Here is an 18067-nt window from a genome sequence, read left to right as displayed (position 1 = left end):
TAATCCAAACTGTGTACATATTTAATTTTAAAGGGCTTTTGAAAACCTAGAGTTATTCAACCAAGAATAGCAACTAAGTTAGCGAGAAGGAAAAAAAAAAAAAAAAGGCCCAGACCTGCTTTTCTGATGTATATGACACAAACAATGTTAACCATTTGTACATTCTCTAACACGCATATTTTAGATTCACAATTCATTTAAAAGCCTCTGGTATGTAAAAATAGAAAATATCATCATGTCCTCCTGTTTTTTTTTACCCTAATAAAAGTTATAGGAGCATTAAATAGTTAAACAATTAACTACTCTAATAACAGCATTCATTTCAATCCGACATTCAAATTAAAATATTGAATAATATTCATAACAGAAGCGGTGTTTCCTACAGACTTGCACTCTATTTGTGGCGGCATATATATGCAAATTCATTCTCTGCCAGCAGGAGGTGCTTGTAAAGCGGGAGAGATAGAGGTTTCCCCAGTAACGGCTGTAATCAAATAAGCGCTGCGCTCTCAAACGCTGCTTTATGAGGCATAACAGGCAAGATGAAATGAAAATGACATCCATAATTTTCTGAAGACAGTCAGTTTTACTGTTTTACAGAACAGTAAAGAAATATTGAATGTACATTAGTATAACGGATCCGTGCATTTCTTATGTTAATAATATTAATCAAACAGCAATAGAGAATTCACTCGCTGCTCTTAACTAAGTAACTTCTGTATCTTTAATGGATATTTGTGTAGTATATTTACTTCATACAGTAATGGTGTGGGGGAGCGCGAGTGAAATTAGACAAACTTGGCATGTCCTAAAAGGTTGAAAACCCCTGGTTTACATGAATAAAAATACAAACATGATCAATTTATATATACAGATTTATTCATTAATGTGTAATATATTTTTCAAATGGATTTTGAAAACTGAAAACAAGGAGCTCTAAAAGATTTTTAGAATTTGTACAGCTCTTTTGTTTTATAGCATCTACAAATGTTAAATCTACAAATAAAATGTTAAAATTAGCCTACAACTTCATCTGTCTGAAAAAATAGCAGTGATTGATTTTATCAGTTATTTTTAGGGATGCTCCGATCAGGAATTTTGCAGCCGATACGGAGTACCGATTTCTTGTCATGGTGATCGGCCGATGCCGATTCTGATGTTTCAAGTTTTATATAGATGGTTTCATCGGGCGCACGCTCATGGCCCGAAGTTAACTTCCGGTCTGTGTTTGTTTATCAGTCTGGTTATGGCGCCAGCTACAAACTCAGTTAAAGTTAAGGTGATGAGTAGACTGAAGTTGGGCTCAGGTGGTTGTGCTGTGGGATGTGCTTCCCATACATTTATTTATTTGTGGCACTCGCCACAGTATCAAAACTGACCGATTTTCCAAAAGGCTTCGTTGAATAAACATGGGCATGTACTGCACATTTAAAAATCAAAACGAGGCGCGGCTGTTTTTAGATCACTGTATTTCTGAAGGAAGACTATCTTTAGAAAATGTCACGATGTCATTTTCATTTAATCTTGCATGTTATATGCCTGATAAAGCAACGTTGTGCACCCGTGCCGCGTTTTGATTTTGAAACATGCAGTGCTCATGTTTATTCAGCGGAGTCAAAGCCTTTTGGAAACTATTTGTGGCGGTCAGTGACAGTGTTGCCGCCACAAGTAAATCAATGCATGAGAAACCCTGTTCTATGCAACTTGTCTCTGCTCACAAGATCCATCTGTATTTTATATTTGTTTTCCTGGAAAAGAAAGACTACGAATTCTAGATGCATATGCATACTAATTTGTCAGTTTACACTAGATGTGAATGACCTCAAAGCTAACAGAACCCGCAAAGCTCTAGTTTTGTTTTCATGCGGCTTTTAAATCTAAAATCAATAATCGATTAGTTTGTTGGATGATTAGTGTCATCGTGTTGCATCCTTACTTGAAAACCATAAGGCAGTAGCAAGTGGACTGTCTAAAACTCCACCTGAATCTGTCCACGCGTATGCCAAATCCAGAAAACAACACCCTGTCCAATTGGGTCATCTCCACTTCTGTGTGAGCGAACATCACTTCATTATGCAAGAGAGCTGAAATAAGAGCTGACAGCTTGGTGTTTATTGGCCTGAGAAGCAGTTGAATAATTTGTGCTGCTTGCCAAGTCATGATATTAACTCATGACTCAGATAAGAAGAACAAATGGGGAGGTGATTGTGCTGCTGCCCACTGCTCGTCACTCATCAGAGGAGCAGGGGTTCAGTCTGACGCAGTAATGATCAACACATCTCTCAACCCCTCATTACCTATGCTGTTACTGAGCTGGAAGCCTGCCTCCTTTTGCTCTCGCTTGGTCACAGATGCATTGGCATTTCGGCCTTTGATTGCTTGAGCACATGATGCAGCATTGTTATTGATTTACTCTCAACTCAAGAAATAAGTAATCTAGTGCTCTCACTCGGGATACCATGCTCTTTATATCTGAAACTGTTGATGTGAACGAGACGCCACTTATTATTAATAATTAAACCTCTGACCTCCTTTCTGCAAAGTTGGGTGTTGTAAAATTGTATGTTCACACACTGCAAGGGCTCATCTATGAACTGCTGTGCCCTTGATTAACCCCAGGTTGCCCCTAGACAGTTTGTATAATATGTGTACAATTTGTACAAAGTTTTGTGATTGATAACCATATTGAAATTAGGACAAAAATCCCCTACATTTTTGTTGTGCATGTATAAGGAACGCATGAGTGTGTAACCAAGGAAGATGGATATCAACAGTTTAACACGTTTGGTGTCAGCTGGTTTTCATGAAAGAAATATCAGCAACCGGAGACATATTAATGTCTGAGAAAGACTGGTGTCAAAGTGTCAAGACGCATACTTCTGTTTGTGGGTCAGTGACATGTAAGAGTGTTCATGATAAAATGAAAATTTTTAAAAAGAAAACTTTAAAAAATCTAATTTAAAGCACCAAGTTCTTAGAAATGTTTCAAATGATTGATTCTAAAAATGTTGTGTGGTGTAATGATCAAATAAAATGTACTACTGTATATTTCTTAGACCTTGAATACTTGTACTTATCTTGATCATTATTTGTTTTATTTTTCATAAAATCCATAAAGTTTGGGCTTTCATTCATGCCATGCTTTGTCATTTGAAGTAAATGATGTTGTCTATTCATTGCAAATGTTTGCAAAATAACATTTCTGGTAACTTGTCACCACTACCAGATTTGCTGTATGTAGATAGCTTGATTAGCTTGTAAAATCAGGTTTAATAAATCTAAAAATATAAGTGTTAGTTCTGGAAGCAGCAATTACATTTACCATCTTGTTTTTTGGCAGCTGGGTGTTCTTTCTACACAATCAGTTATCACTGATTACTTGCTGTTTGTATTATATTGAACTTACTTGGGTTTATTTCATGTGCCTGGGTCTTGTCTCTCATGGCTGCCTAGCAACAGGTCTCTCATGTACATCCCAGAGCTCTCGGTGTAATTGCAGTGTTGGAACATATTGTCATTTGACTCTGCACTGAAGGTTTCGGGTGTACATTGCAGTCAAAGGGATGTGGCTAGAGGGTAAGGGCATGTTTACACAACAATGATGTGCTAAAAACTGAAAAGTTTTTCCTTTGCATTTTTCCGCATAGAGACGACAACATTGTCAAAATGACCCCCGTTCACACAAATCTGTGAAAACGACTAAAAACGCAGTATTATGCATGCCAGACCGGTAGTTGGGACCATTGTGAAGAAACACAACATGAACATGTAATACGCAAGCACGACTTCACCGTTTTCACAAATTTGCGTTTTTGTAGTCTACACAGAGACAATAACGGTATCGTTTTCATTTTAAGGACCCAAAACGCTGTTGTCATGTAAATGACTGGCCCAAACGCGTACGTTTTAAAGTTCTGGTGCATAAGTAATTTATTAATAATTAATTTCAAGAGCCCGACCGATATATATATAAATAATAATTAATTTCAAGAGCCCGACCGATATATCATTTAGCTGATATTATCGGCCGATATGAGCCTGTCGCCGATATATCGGTATCGGCAAATATGCCGCCGATATGTCACCGATATGAACATTTTTTTGCAGAACATATAACGCAGACTAAATGCTTCTGAATGGTGTAATTACTTAGTTTGTCCAGCAGAGCGCGCTGCATTGTTTGCTACTGGTGACCCAGGTCACTGTAGTGTAGAGATGCGCGGATGAGCTCAAACTTCACCCGAGTCCGCTGCTTCAAATTATCCGCCCGCCACCCACCCGCACCTATATTTGATCGTCACATTACAATGATTCTAATTCTTAGTTTTGCATGATGATATGATGAATGGATGGTTCATTTTTAACAGCAGATTCAGTGACGTTAGAGACTAGAGCTGATCTGCGCATCACGGCATGCGTCTGCGGCGCATTAAAGCCTGTGTTACGGCCACCGGAGCTGATCGCGGCCACTCAGTCAATGCTTATACCAGCCGCGCCGCGGCACAGAACTCATGCTTATCACATCGGTCACATCGCGCGGCGTGACAAAATACAATAGAATTCTATTGTATTTTGTCACGCCGCGCGATGTGACCGATGTGATAAGCATGAGTTCTTTGTCTACACTGGATGCAGTAAACTGATGCCTCGTTCTATTTATGACGTGCTGACACAAAGTTCAAATGATTTTCAACGGTCGCTTTGTCGCATCCTGTTGCGGCACGGACACGGTGTCAGCATAGTTTGTCAGTACAGTCAGTAACGTAGCAGATTGAAAGGTTAGTATATTTCTGCAGTTCAATAGACGGCAGTGCGGTGGTGGCTTGAATGTTGAATGGTAATTTAACACTACGTTGTCACCTAGTTGGAGAGACTCAATGCTAATTAAATAAACAACAATGTCCCCGTCTTTTACTCTAAACAACAATGTCCTCATCTTTTACTTTCACAATGAGCTTATCATATTCGTTTGTTACATTAGTAGGGCCCTGTGATTTCCGCGATGCAGAAAACATGAACAGAATCGCAGAATCCAGTCATAAAAACGGAATTTACTGTATAATGCGGCAGCCATTTATGCTGCGGCGCCCGGGGAGCAGTTGGGGGTTCGGTGCCTTGCTCAAGGGCACCTCAGTCGTGGTATTGAAGGTGGAAGAGAGCGCTGTACACTCCCCCCACCTACAATCCCTGCCGGTACGAGACTCGAACCCGCAACCTTTGGGTTACGAGTCCGACTCTCTAACCATTAGGCCACGACTTCCACAACAATGCTTAAATGCTTAAGCTTAATGCTTAAATAAAAAACAGGTCAGTACATATACACTGTCTGTGAATATTAAACTGCAAAAAGACGATTTAAATACGAATGTTCTGCATGTTCATTTGATTACCAGAAAATACACAACACAAAGTTGGTGAAAAAATATATATTATTAATTATTATTATTTATTAATTTTAGATGTTTACATTTGGAAAAGCTGTGCTTCCTGCATAAACCTGCCCCTGTTGGTTTGGCAGTAGCTTGCTTGCCCTACACAGTTACCTTGTTTAATTTCTTAATTCAAGTTATATATATTTTGTTCTATTTGTGTTAAGTTATTTATAATAAGTGAAGTGAAGTTTACTGTTAAGTGCACTTAAGTGTTTACTGTTTAAGTCTTTACTGTTTAAAGACTTACTGTTTAAGTCTTTACTGTTAAGTGCACGAATGGGAAGTGTGTCCAAACTTTTGACTATACTGTACTATAATATAGCCTAAACATAAATAATATCGGCCAATATATCGATATCGATCTTTTTTTACTCCCTATTATCGGTATCGCCCCCCAAAAAACCCATATCGGTCAGGCTCTATTAATTTCTTTAAAAAAACTTTGAAAAGAGAACGTAAATAGTATTTATGAGATTCCCCACTAGGATGGGACTGGTATACCATTATCTATACTCTTATTGTACTATAAAAATAACAGAGAACAGAGTAAGTTGCTGTGGGAAAAGTGTATGATCCTAAACATGACATGCATTGTTGTTTAATACATTTGACACCTGTTTTCCTTAGTGTATAGCTTGTGTCTTAAGGTTGTGTCCTTATCTGTAAATCTTTGAAATTCACGCACATATTTCCATTTTGCATAAAGGCTCATCCTGACAGCTGTCTGTCTATAAAGTGAGTGAAGTGACGTGTGGCCAAGTATGGTGACCCATACACACACACACACACACACACACACACACACACACACCCGGAGCAGTCTCACCTCAGTCATGGTATTGAAGGTGGAAGAGAGCGCTGAGAGCGACAATTCCTGCCGGACCTGAGACTCGAACCCACAACCTTCAGGTTACAAGTCCGACTCTCTAACCATTAGGCCACGACTGCCCCGTATGAAGAGTATTTTGCAGCTAGTTGCAGCAGCATTGACAGGCCTTTGTTTATTTGGTAAAACACGGTTACATAGAAAATAAAATAAAGAAACAAGTTTTGTGACTTAAAAACTGAGGTAAAGATAGTTAAAAATGTTTAAGGCATCCTTTCCAAACTCTAATGCTTTATTGAAGTTTACATCAGATGAAAATCTCACACACACTAAGACCTGTGTACTGCAAACCACCTTTTATGAGTAAGTGTTCAAAATAGCCCTGTCTTTGCTACTCATGTTTCATGGCTCTGTGTGTGGCCTGTAGCATTACTGAAGCCACATTTATTACTATTATGGGAGATCATGCTAGCCACTCATGAAAGATCTGTCTTAGCATATTATCCATACATGCACATCCTTGTCAGCTAATTGTGCAAGACAAACTACTGGGTTAGCAACACGCCAAACACGCACAGACACATGTGACGCTGGCGGCCTAACTCATCTGATCTGAGATCTGTGTTACTGACCTCTCCTGCCACCAATTATGCTGCCTGCTGTTCTGAACTCCAGAGGGTTGTTTTGTTTTGATGAGAGGAATGGAGAGCGGTGTTAATAGTGCTGTAGTGACAGAACAGGTGCTGAAGCACATCCAGCCTTTCAACACTTGATATCTGAACTGCTGTTAGACCCGTCCAGAGCAAAATGCCCTGCAAATGGTTTGCGTGCAGCCCGCTGAGAGATAAGACTCGTCCTCGTCCTAATTTGGCAAAGAGACAAGAGTGTAGAAAGTGTGTTTTGTTTGCTGTTAAGGCTTTTTCACACAGAGCATGAATTTTCTATTCTGTAGAATCTAGTGTAAAAATTCACCCGCAACTCTTTTAGTCATGCAGCTGTCTGCTGAGATGCTCATACCATTGGTCTCTAAGTGCAAGGAAAATATATGTGACCCCGGAGCACAAAACCAGTCTTAAGTCGCTGGGCAATAGCAATAGCCAAAAATACATTGTATGGGTCAAAATGATAGATTTTTCTTTTATGCCAAAATCATTAGGATATTAAGTAAAGATCATGTTCCATGAAGATATTTTGTAAATGTCCTACCGTAAATATATCAAACCTAATTTTTGATTAGTAATATGCATTGCTAAGAACTTCATTTGGACAACTTTAAAGATGATTTTCTCAGTATTTTGATTTTTTTGCACCCTCAGATTCCAGATTTTCAAATAGTTGTATCTCAGCCAAATATTGTCAATTTCAAAAAATTGACCTTTATGACTGGTTTTGTGGTCCAGGGTCACATATTATAAAATGATCTTGATGAGTCACGTTTGAAACTATTGCAAAATGTGTGAACACGCTTCATTTGAATTCTATATTAATGCAGCCGATTCCAACATTGTTTCTAGGGCTTCACAGTATATTGAAATAAAAACTATACGGTGATGTAGCTTAATATGATAGGCTAATCACGAAGGCTGTGATTTAATTAAATAAATTCACAGTAAATAAACCTAAGCTGCTCTGAGACATTGAAACAATGACTCTTATCACGAGCTGCATGTGTGCAATTGAACACAGTGCCAGGCTTCACTTTGAAAACATTTATTTATTTACCAGCAAACCACCAAAATAACTGTACACTGCGCACTCTGTGTCTACATCAGATGTGCATGGTGTAGTGCGACGTGTCATAAATGGCTTCCATTATAATCAGTTCTTGGTGTTAAGTAGGCTTTTAACCTCTCTTGATGGTAACCTGCTGTGTTGTTACTCTAGAAACCTAAGCAGATCAGTGTCCTGGAGCACAGGAATGATTAAATGAGTCTCTCTCATTTCATATAATCCTGCTTTCTACACAAGGGATTCCCTCTAAAAGATTATCGCTCCATTACCATCCATCTGCTGCGTAACACACTGAGCTTTAATCAGGTGTTTGTGCTCAGCAGAGGCTGCTGGATATGTGGATTTCTCTCTGATCATCCCTCTGCTGTTGTCTCTGGCTGTGTCGGTGGCCCTTGTGGTACTGCTGCTCAACTGTGCTTCCTGCTGCAAAGAGCAAGAGATCAACTTTAAGGTGAGTGAAATGCTCTCTCGCATCATTCTGTGTCTGAAGTCTATATTGTTTGTAGCAATTTCTGTCTTTACCGTTTGAACAGTTCAAGAGTATTTCTTGATTGTCGCTAGTTTTCATTTCAAATGTGATTCAGGAGTTTGAAGACCACTTTGAGGATGAGGTTGATTTCACGCCCCCAGCAGAGGACACCCCCTCTATGCAGTCGCCTGCGGAGGTTTACACACTCGCTGTTCCACCTGTGCCCCTCCCTGGACCCCCTCACCTCCAGTTGCCCCGGATAACAGGTCAGAAACATGTGCCTTGCCCTCTCAGCACATCTGCAAATGCACTCTTTTGCATTGAGTACAAAGATATTCTACTATTCAAAGTTTGGGGGTCTGCGAGATATTTTAATGCTTTTGAAAGTAGTCTCTTATGCTCACTAAGGGTGCATTTATTTGATCCAACATACAGTAATAACAAAAATATTGTGAAATATTATTACCATGTAAAATAACTGTTTTCTATGTGAATATATTTTAAAATGAAATGCTAAGCTGTATTTTCAGCATCATTACTCCAGTCTTCAGTGTCACATGATCCTTCAGAAATCATTCTAATATGCTGCTCAAGAAACATTTTTTTTTATTAATAGCGCAGTTAGGGTTTTGTGGAAACTTTTTTTTCTCAGCATTTTTAGAATAGAAAGTTCAAAAGAACAGCATTTGTTTTAAATATAAATCTTTTGTAGCATCGTAAGTGTCTTTGCTGTCACGTTTGATCAATTTAATGTATCCATGCTAGATAAAAGATAAAAAATGTAAAATTCGAACTGCCCCTAAACTTTTGAATGGTAGGTTCAATCAGCTCGTCTCATGCTCCTCACTGGATTTCAATGTGTGGATCATGAGCCAGAATTTAGTGCAATTTTGCAACTTTAGTAAACAGTCATTCGCCATAATAAACACGCTACCTTCGAAGATGTATCAAACATATATCCATATGACATTGCTGTATGTGTGCATGAGTAATTGATATGTACTGTAGTGTGACATAACCTTTTTTATTTTATAAGTGCATATTACTTGAGAAACAAAATAAAAGAAAATCTAAAAAAAAAAAATCCTTTGCATCAACTATTGAAAATCATTTTATGTATGGGAAAAACTGGAGAACATACAGCATTCTAAAAGATTTAAGTATGTATTTTTTTTTCTCTCAACACGATTAATCAGAAATATTGTTGGGACGTGGAAGCTTCGGTGACAAGGTGCATGGTACACATAGTTAACTTGACAAACAAACACAGCCTGATGTGTTATATTACATCTAGTGAGAATAGTAAGAATAAACATCAGTGTGACCTGTGATCTCAAGAGTTAATGTCGATGTGGTGTAGCATGTTTTTCAGGCAGATCATGAGGCAAGTAAACACTGCGCTGCATTAAAAAAGCATGAATTAAATTGAGTAAAACACACAGCGCTGAAGTCTTTCCATTTACTGGATGAAGTAGATGAACTGCTTTCAAAATACTTCTAAAAGAAACCGTATTATGATGAATAAAGGGTCAGCCTTACATAACCATTTAGGAGTAATTCTGTTGGCTTTCTTCTTCAGGACATTCGTTTTAAGCGTTGTATTCAGAGTAGCTGAAGCATTACAGTGACTTTACAGTGACTTTTTCCTTTTCCTTTCGTTTGCTGTTTATTTGGTCACATTGATCCTTCTCAATGTTTGTCTGATTTTCGGTCTTGTAGACGTCTCATCAGGTCCTCATGTGGCTCGAAACTCTCTCAGTTACATTCAGGAGATCGGGAACGGCTGGTTTGGAAAGGTAAGCTTGTCTTCCTGTGTTTATATTGTACACTGAAAGTGTGAAGGTGTATTGATAGACTTGGGTCTTGAGACACGCATTGTGTGAAAGCAAAGCAGTGACTTCTGAAGAATTTGTCAAGGACAAATGTACAATTTCTCCTGAGGATTCGTCTTAAATAATCACATCTCGTGATCTTGTTAGTACTTGCTCTCATCTCTATGCCGGGGGCCCTCAGGGGCCAGAGTTTGACGTTTACGAGGGAGCATTATACGGCACTCTGCCTGTCCTCCTTCAGCCTGTGTGTGGATGTGTTTACCGAGATTAAGACTTAAGGGAAAACCTTGTTTCCTGATGCTTTTTCCTGCCTAGCTGAGCCATGGGAACATCCTCGTCTGAGCCACCTGCTGTGCTGTGATACGCCTAACAGGCCTTGTTTGCGGTTCCTTTCTGAAGCACTTGCCAGTGTTGGATTGGTCCATTGTGGTGTTCTTTATCAAAGTTATTTCTCTGTTTGTCTGGTTCTGACAGGTTCTGCTCAGTGAGATCTATGTGGACCCTGGAGTCGCCCGAGCGGTTGTCAAAGAGCTGAAGGCCAACGCCAGCTCCAAAGAGCAGAATGAGTTCCTGCAGCAGGGAGACCTGTACAGGTGAGAGGGCCTTTCATTATTATTTATTTTAACATTGATTATTTCAATAGTTTTGATCTACGTTTTACTGTAAGCACGTCAGCTTTGAAACCAAATAATGTAGGGCGGGACTTGAGTTTATCCATTGGGATTTGGTTGGCTTGTGACTGGGTAAATCATGTTTGGCTGTGCTTTTATTAGTGGTGTTTATTAAAGGGTTAGTTCACCCCAAAATGAAATTCTGTCATTAATTACTCACCCTCGTGTTGTTCCAAACCCGTAAGACCTTCGTTCATCTTCGGAACACAATTTAAGATATTTTTGATGAAATCTGAGGGCTCTCTGACCCTGCATAGACAGCAAGGTAACTACCACGTTCAAGGTCCAGAAAAGTACCAAAATGATCGACAAAGTAGTTGAACCACTGATGTCACACGGACTACTTTGTCGATCATTTTGGTACTTTTCTGGACCTTGAACGTGGTAGTTACCTTGCTGTCTATGGGAGGGTGAGAGAGCCCTCAGATTTCATCAAAAATATCTTAATTTGTGTTCCGAAGATGAACGAAGGTCTTACAGGTTTGGAACAACACGAGGGTGAGTAATTAACGACAGAATTTTCATTTTTGGGTGAACTATCCCTTTAAGACAAGCTTCGCTAATATTACCGCTCATATACGTTTTATTCAAACCTCTAACTGTAATTATTAGATGTCATGTATTACTTGTTTTATTACAGACGTAAACAGTGACTTAAGATCATGATGCTTGGTGTGGAGAGTTGTGTTATTACATTACTAAGAGATCAGACTTTCATTTAGGGAGGCACTCCTATCATATCTAGACTGCAAATATCACAGAGATGGGTTCGTTTGACTTGAGGCGGATCACAACCCACCCAACCCTCCAAAAGCAACCATCCTACCACTTACATTTTGTTTAGAAAATGTGAAAAAACAAAAAAAAAAAATAAAAAAAACTTGGTTACATAAGCAGAAAATAATTTCTGGTGGAGATCTGTTTTTAATTTTTAGTGTTCTGTTATGTATGGTTAGATTAATGTTTTTCATTAATCGTGTGTTTACAGGGTTCTTCAGCATCCCAATATACTGCAATGTCTTGGTCAGTGTGTGGAGGCCATCCCTTTCCTGCTTGTTTTTGAGTATTGTGAACTGGTAAGTTGATTTTATAAAATATATCTATTTTCAGATGCAAAGCTGAATTTTCAGCATCATAACTCCAGTCTTCAGTGTCACATGATCCTTCAGAAATCAGTATAATATGCTGATTTGCTGCTCAAGAAACATTTTTCGGGATTCTTTGATGAATAGACTGTTTAAAAGTACAGCATTTATTTGATATAGAAATCTTTTATACACTATACATTATACGTCTTTACTGTCATTTTGCTTAATTTCATCAATCCTTGCTGAATAAAAGCATTTTTTTAAAATCTTACTGACCTCAAACTTTTGAACGGGATTGTATATATCCTCTAATTTCCATTTCTGCTGCCTTCATGTTCTCCAGGGAAGTTCCTACAGTAGTTTGTTTTAGTATATTTGTGTTGCTTCATTTTTTCTCTTCAAGATTAGGACAGGAAGCCAGTGCGAACGATACAACAGAGATTTTAGAAGAGACCTTAGTCTGAACACGTTTAATTTGATGGGTTTGTAAGGTTATAGAAGTGTATTTGAAAAGTTGTATCTCAAAGCTGAATTTTTTTAATTTCTTTGCTCTCTTTGCCATCTATTCTGACTCTGGTGTACCAGTGAAAAGAGATTGCCTTATATGCAACCCTGGAGCACAAAACCAGTCATAATGGTCAATTTTTCGAAATTGAGATTTATACATCATCTGAAAGCTGAATAAATAAGTTTTCCATTGATATATGGTTTTGTTAGGATCGGACAATATTTGGTCGAGATACAACTATTTGAAAATCTGGAATCTGAGGGTGCAAAAAAATCAAAATATTGAGAAAATCATCTTTAAAGTTGTCCAAATGAAGTTCTTAGCAATGCATATTACTAATCAAAAATTAAGTTTTGATATATTTACAGTAGGACATTTACAAAATATCTTCATGGAACATGATCTTTACTTAATATCCTAATGATTTTTGGCATAAAAGAAAAATCAATAATTTTGACCCATACAATGTATTGTTGGCTATTGCTACAAATATACCCCAGCGACTTAAGACTGCTTTTGTGCTCCAGGGTCACATATGAGGAAAGCGGATAAGCAGATGCAAGTCCTTTAGTATAAGAATGAACAGTGTATTGCTTGTTTATGGCATCAGTGAAATCTTTAGTGCTTTTAAACATCCTCATTGTGTTTGGTACTCCTTATTCATCTTTATTTTGATCAGCCATCTATTAGAAAACATCTGTTTTTTAATTCTCTGGCATCTGTCCAGCTCTTCAGATCATCTTTTCTTGCACTCTTGTAAGCACCTGAATTGGCGGTTGTGGAATCTTGTTTCACAGCCACACACGGCATCTCAAATTCTTATCAGACAAGTCTGATGAAAGCACAGATAGGCCCACTTCAGCGTACCTCACGACTTAATTTGTTCCCAAACGCTAGCATCCGTCATAAGTTACACAGCCAGTGTCTCTCAGTGGGCTGCTCCTTGCCCTTTGATTTATTTTCTGTTTTTCTTGATCTATTTCGGGTGTGCTGCTTGCGCCTGAGAAGGATATGAGCCACATAACTGCATGCAGTAGGTAGCTCTCCGATTCCCTCATATCCCAATAAAGCAACAGGATTATTTTACTGACACTGTCACATCTTGCTGCGTTGGTGCATTTTATCACCATGCTGCAAAAGATACTAAGAACTAGAATATGATTGTGAAAATTATTTTCCTGTTAACTTTGCTTGAAGCTTTGTAAAATATTTTATAACTACTTTTTTCGTGCAAATAATTAATGCATGTAAAAAATAAACAAACGAGCAAAACAGATTTGCCTCAAAAATGTTTGAAAGCAATGATCTTATTCTGAGGATGTCTTTACATGTAGTCTGTTTTTGGTATTAATGAGATACTATTGTTTTTACTTTAATATTTTTTTAAGTTTTATTTAAATTTCTGTTAAAGTTTACATTTTTTGTGCTGTTTTTTGGGGTTATTTTTTAATGTCAATATAGTCTTTAATATTTTTTAATTTCAGTTTTAGTTATTTTAGTGCATCAAGTTAAAATGTGAAATGGTTCCTTAGGAACTAGTTAAATTTAAATGTTTTATTTCATTACATTTTTCAGTTAACATATGTTATTCTAAGGCAACAAGGTTTCAGTTTTAGTTTTAAATAACTATACAATTTCTGCGTTGTTACATATCAAATACTATTACTAAAGCTAAAGTGCTGCAATAAAGACACACTGTGTTCTTACAAGTCTCAAATGTGCAGATGCACAAAAAAACAGATGAACATGTTGACCACAAAGATGGAGTTTTCTTACTTTCTTGTCTATTAATCTGCAGAAGCATAATAATAATAATAACACTAATTATGAGACATGCCAGTTCACTGCTCAGTGTTTGCACAAGCTAACTAAATCATCTGAGACATTATTCTGTAATTCCTTTCAGTTTCTGCTGAGGTTGGCTCCGCTCACGCGCTGTAATTAGTTAGCTGTGTGTTAATCCCTCAGCGGCGGTGGTTAGGAACATTCTGCACACCTGACCAGTTGTTAGGAACAATGCCTGTGGTCTGGGATCCTCTGGGCCTGAGCAGGTGGATGGCTTCGAGCCAGAGAGACAGAATGAGCTCACTGCAGCCCACTGTTGCGTAATGCAGTCTGGGTCGTTTCCTTAGCTGGTGTTACGGCTCGGGTTTCTTCCCAAGTTAGAGCGTAGCTTCACACATAGACCTGTTTGGTTGTACGGTCCTACAAAATCTCATCTAAGAAGAATAATGGAGAAGCCTGGGCATTTTAAAGACAGCTGTTCACTGCACAGTTCTGGCCTCGATTCCATCCCAGACCAGCTTGTGTGGGATGAGTACTCGTATTGAGAGGTTTGTTTGAGGTAGTCAGTGGCTGTGTTCTGAATAGCATACTACTTGTTTTATTTTTCAGTGTGTAGTATGTTTACCGTGGACAGTGAGCAGTTTTCTGGATGTTTGACCTGCTGTGTTTGCAAATAGTGCGGTAGCACAATGTTGTTCAACCACACTTTCTCTTTCAAGCCTCAAATTTCAGTTTCTTTCTTGACTCGTTATTTTATCAGACTGGCAAAAATAACAATATTTCCAAGATAACCGGATCCCAGTCGGCTAAGTAAACAACTTGGGTCATGTGACCAGTGCTAAAAACCAGTGTTTGGTTTAGGGCTGTCGCGATTCGTCGATTCTTTTCGACTATTCGATTTAAAAAAATCTTCGACTTCATTTTGCCTGCGTCGACTAACCGGCAAAATACCGGAAGTGGCGCATTTTACGAACGAGAATCCATAAAACACATAATTAGACTGTTTTCCAAGGCCTCATGATATATTAAACCTGCTTAAAAATCATAATTAAGCATAACTGTGAATTCACAAACGCCACGATTTAATTAAATGTAATGTGTATATGTGATGCAGTTATAGGCGTGTAGGTTAAGTACGCGCGTCTCACAGCGGCTCCGTTCACAGTAAATGCTGTTCCACAGGAACGGTTATCATTTACACATGTGGAGCGGCTCAAACTCCATCTGTGCATGTTGTTGTGAGTTTGGGTTTATTATAACGTTCATCTGGGAACGCAACGTGCGCCATTTCATCAGATTTGTAAGGTAAATCATTTATAAATCCACGCAAACACAGGAGAATACATCATTATCTCACGGTTTCAAAATAAAAGCTCAAACCCTCACTCCGAGTTTACACGTTTTGATGGCCACATATTCATTAAATTACGACTTGATTCTAGTGGACTCAAAGCATTGCATTTATTTAATGTGAAAACCCAACTGTTGGGGTTAATTGAAACAGATTGTTTCCCTTTGTAGTTGCACTCACAGCTGTAATGAACAGACGCCCAGAACATGTGGATATATTGACATTAAGAACATGCTGACTTTCTCAGACTTTTGTAATTATTTTCTTTTTATTTCATTTTTATTAGGTTTGTTTACATTTTTACTCTTTTAGTTTTACATTTCGTCAATGGCTTGTTTACATTTATACCTTTTTATGGTACACTACTGAATGGCAAAGTTGCAAGTTTAATAAAATGTTCTTCAAAATTGTTGATTTTTTTGTGGGAAATTAATCATTTAGATTAATCAATAAATTAGTCGATAGATTAATCGAATAGTCGTTAAATTGTTGATTTTTTTGTGGGAAATTAATCATTTAGATTAATCAATAAATTAGTCGATAGATTAATCGAAATAAAAATAGTCGTTAGTGGCAGCCCTAGTTTGGTTGCATAATGTTTACAGTTTCACAAACACAACCATGCAAAAGTCAGTAAAAGTTTTTAATATTTTTTGAGTTTCTTCTGCTAACCAATTTCTTTCGAATGGTAGTGTATTTATTTATTATGTCTCATACAAGTGTATATTCTCAAGTATGCAGTAAGAAGCAAGCTAGTGCTCCATTCTGAACATGACGCACCATCTCTCCTAATGCGAGACAGCTGCTGGTCAACTCATTTCCAGTTTGTAAGGTGCAAAGCAGGAAGTCCTTTTTTTAACTCTCTATGTCCCATCACTGATTTTCATCTTTTATCTTATATTAAGATGTTTGCTGAATGTGTCACTCTTCCGAGGTGGAGAGAAGCACATTTGGATGGCTGATTTTCTTTGTGTATCGCTGGTTACCACTGGTAACCCTGACACGGTGCATTTTAGAGAGAAATATAGCTGCAGGGTGCAATTGGAGCTGGTTTGCAGTATGCCAGTTGCTCTCTGATTGAGTGACAGTCTCTCCTGTAAAGGCTTTCTTTAGGGAGCTGCAGTGTATGCGTGTTTATGTGTTCAAAGGCAGACCAAGCCCCTGGCTGAGAGCTACTGAGATCTCTTTACTAGATCTTAAAATGACTTGGAGAGAATATCTGCTTGCTTTTTTCACATTCAACCCTAAAAACGTATGTATTTTCAGTATTTTAATGGTAATCACCAGTGAGAATAATGGGAATTACAAAGAAACGTTAAAATAACCATACTAAAAATAGGCATCAGTTTCACTTGCCAAAATGCAGTTTTTCCCTTTTTCCCATTAGATTTTCACAAGATGTGCCTCCTTTTGTGTAAATGTTTAGTAACTCACATATGCTTTCGTTCATGTCATCATGGAGTGGCCATAACTAAAAGGGGGAATCATTTTTAAAAATTGATAAATGGAAGGCAAAACCGTTTCCCAAGATTTTTGTTCCGTGCAAACAAAGCTCCTTAACAAAGCTCCTTAAAACTCAGTTTGCTTGCTTTACAGTTTGGCTGATTTAACAGAAAGTTAATCGTATATTACATGGCTGCCAGCTGTAAAGGCATTTCCACACTGAGCGCGATGCGAAAAAGCGAGGCGAATCACCGACGAATGGTGCTTTCACACCGAATGCAAAACGAATGTTCGCCTTCTGCTAATTCACGCCTGCACGCTAGGTGGCGCCGACCAGTAATGCATTTTTCCTCAGATATGTATCTCGTAAATGGATTTAACATCATCCACTGCTCAATATACAGCATTAAATTAAGATAAACAAGGTTCTACACCAGAAACAAACTATCTATAATGCTTACAAGAATAGGCTACATCCTAAAATATAATTAGAAGTACAATTAGCATCAAGCTACACTTGAAAATGTATGTAATTATTCATGTATTTGCTTACCCACTTTAAACCATCATCGAGTGCTTGTAATAACTTCCAATTGTGATCTATAGTTAATTTTGATTAATAAGCAGACACATGCACTCTTTGTATGTTTAATAACGCTACACTGCAAATATTTGATTTAAACATCCTTTATTGCTATAAAAATACCATGAGCTGCATACAAAACACATACAGAAAATATATCGTCACAATCATGTCTATTTGCTTTCATATGTGTAGAAAAAGAGTGAAAGCGCTCTGACTCGTAACACTCGCACTCGTGGAAGAAAACGGACAGTGCTCTACTGTGATTACATAATTCAGTGGACAATTAATAGAAATGTTATTCTGTATAAAGAACATGTGAGAATAAATCTGTTCTCAAATACCAAT

The 18067-nt window shown here is 37.9% G+C and overlaps 1 protein-coding gene across 1 annotated transcript in view; it reads left to right on the top strand.

Annotated features, from left to right (window-relative positions):
- LOC107691231 (serine/threonine-protein kinase LMTK2-like) overlaps positions 1–18067 on the top strand; it is a 45745-nt gene that overhangs the window by 10627 nt on the left and 17051 nt on the right. The window contains exons 2-6 of the mRNA XM_016489735.1: positions 8310–8440; positions 8574–8724; positions 10178–10254; positions 10765–10883; positions 11950–12037. Coding sequence (XP_016345221.1) covers positions 8310–8440; positions 8574–8724; positions 10178–10254; positions 10765–10883; positions 11950–12037 — 566 coding nt within the window. The remainder of the gene's footprint in view (positions 1–8309; positions 8441–8573; positions 8725–10177; positions 10255–10764; positions 10884–11949; positions 12038–18067) is intronic.

Source organism: Sinocyclocheilus anshuiensis, unplaced genomic scaffold (assembly GCF_001515605.1).
Source record: "Sinocyclocheilus anshuiensis isolate Anshui unplaced genomic scaffold, SAMN03320099.WGS_v1.1 scaffold202, whole genome shotgun sequence".
Classification (NCBI taxonomy): Eukaryota; Metazoa; Chordata; class Actinopteri; order Cypriniformes; family Cyprinidae; genus Sinocyclocheilus; species Sinocyclocheilus anshuiensis.
The sequence above is the reverse complement of the archived record's forward strand: the minus strand, read 5'-3'. Positions and strand labels throughout refer to the sequence as shown.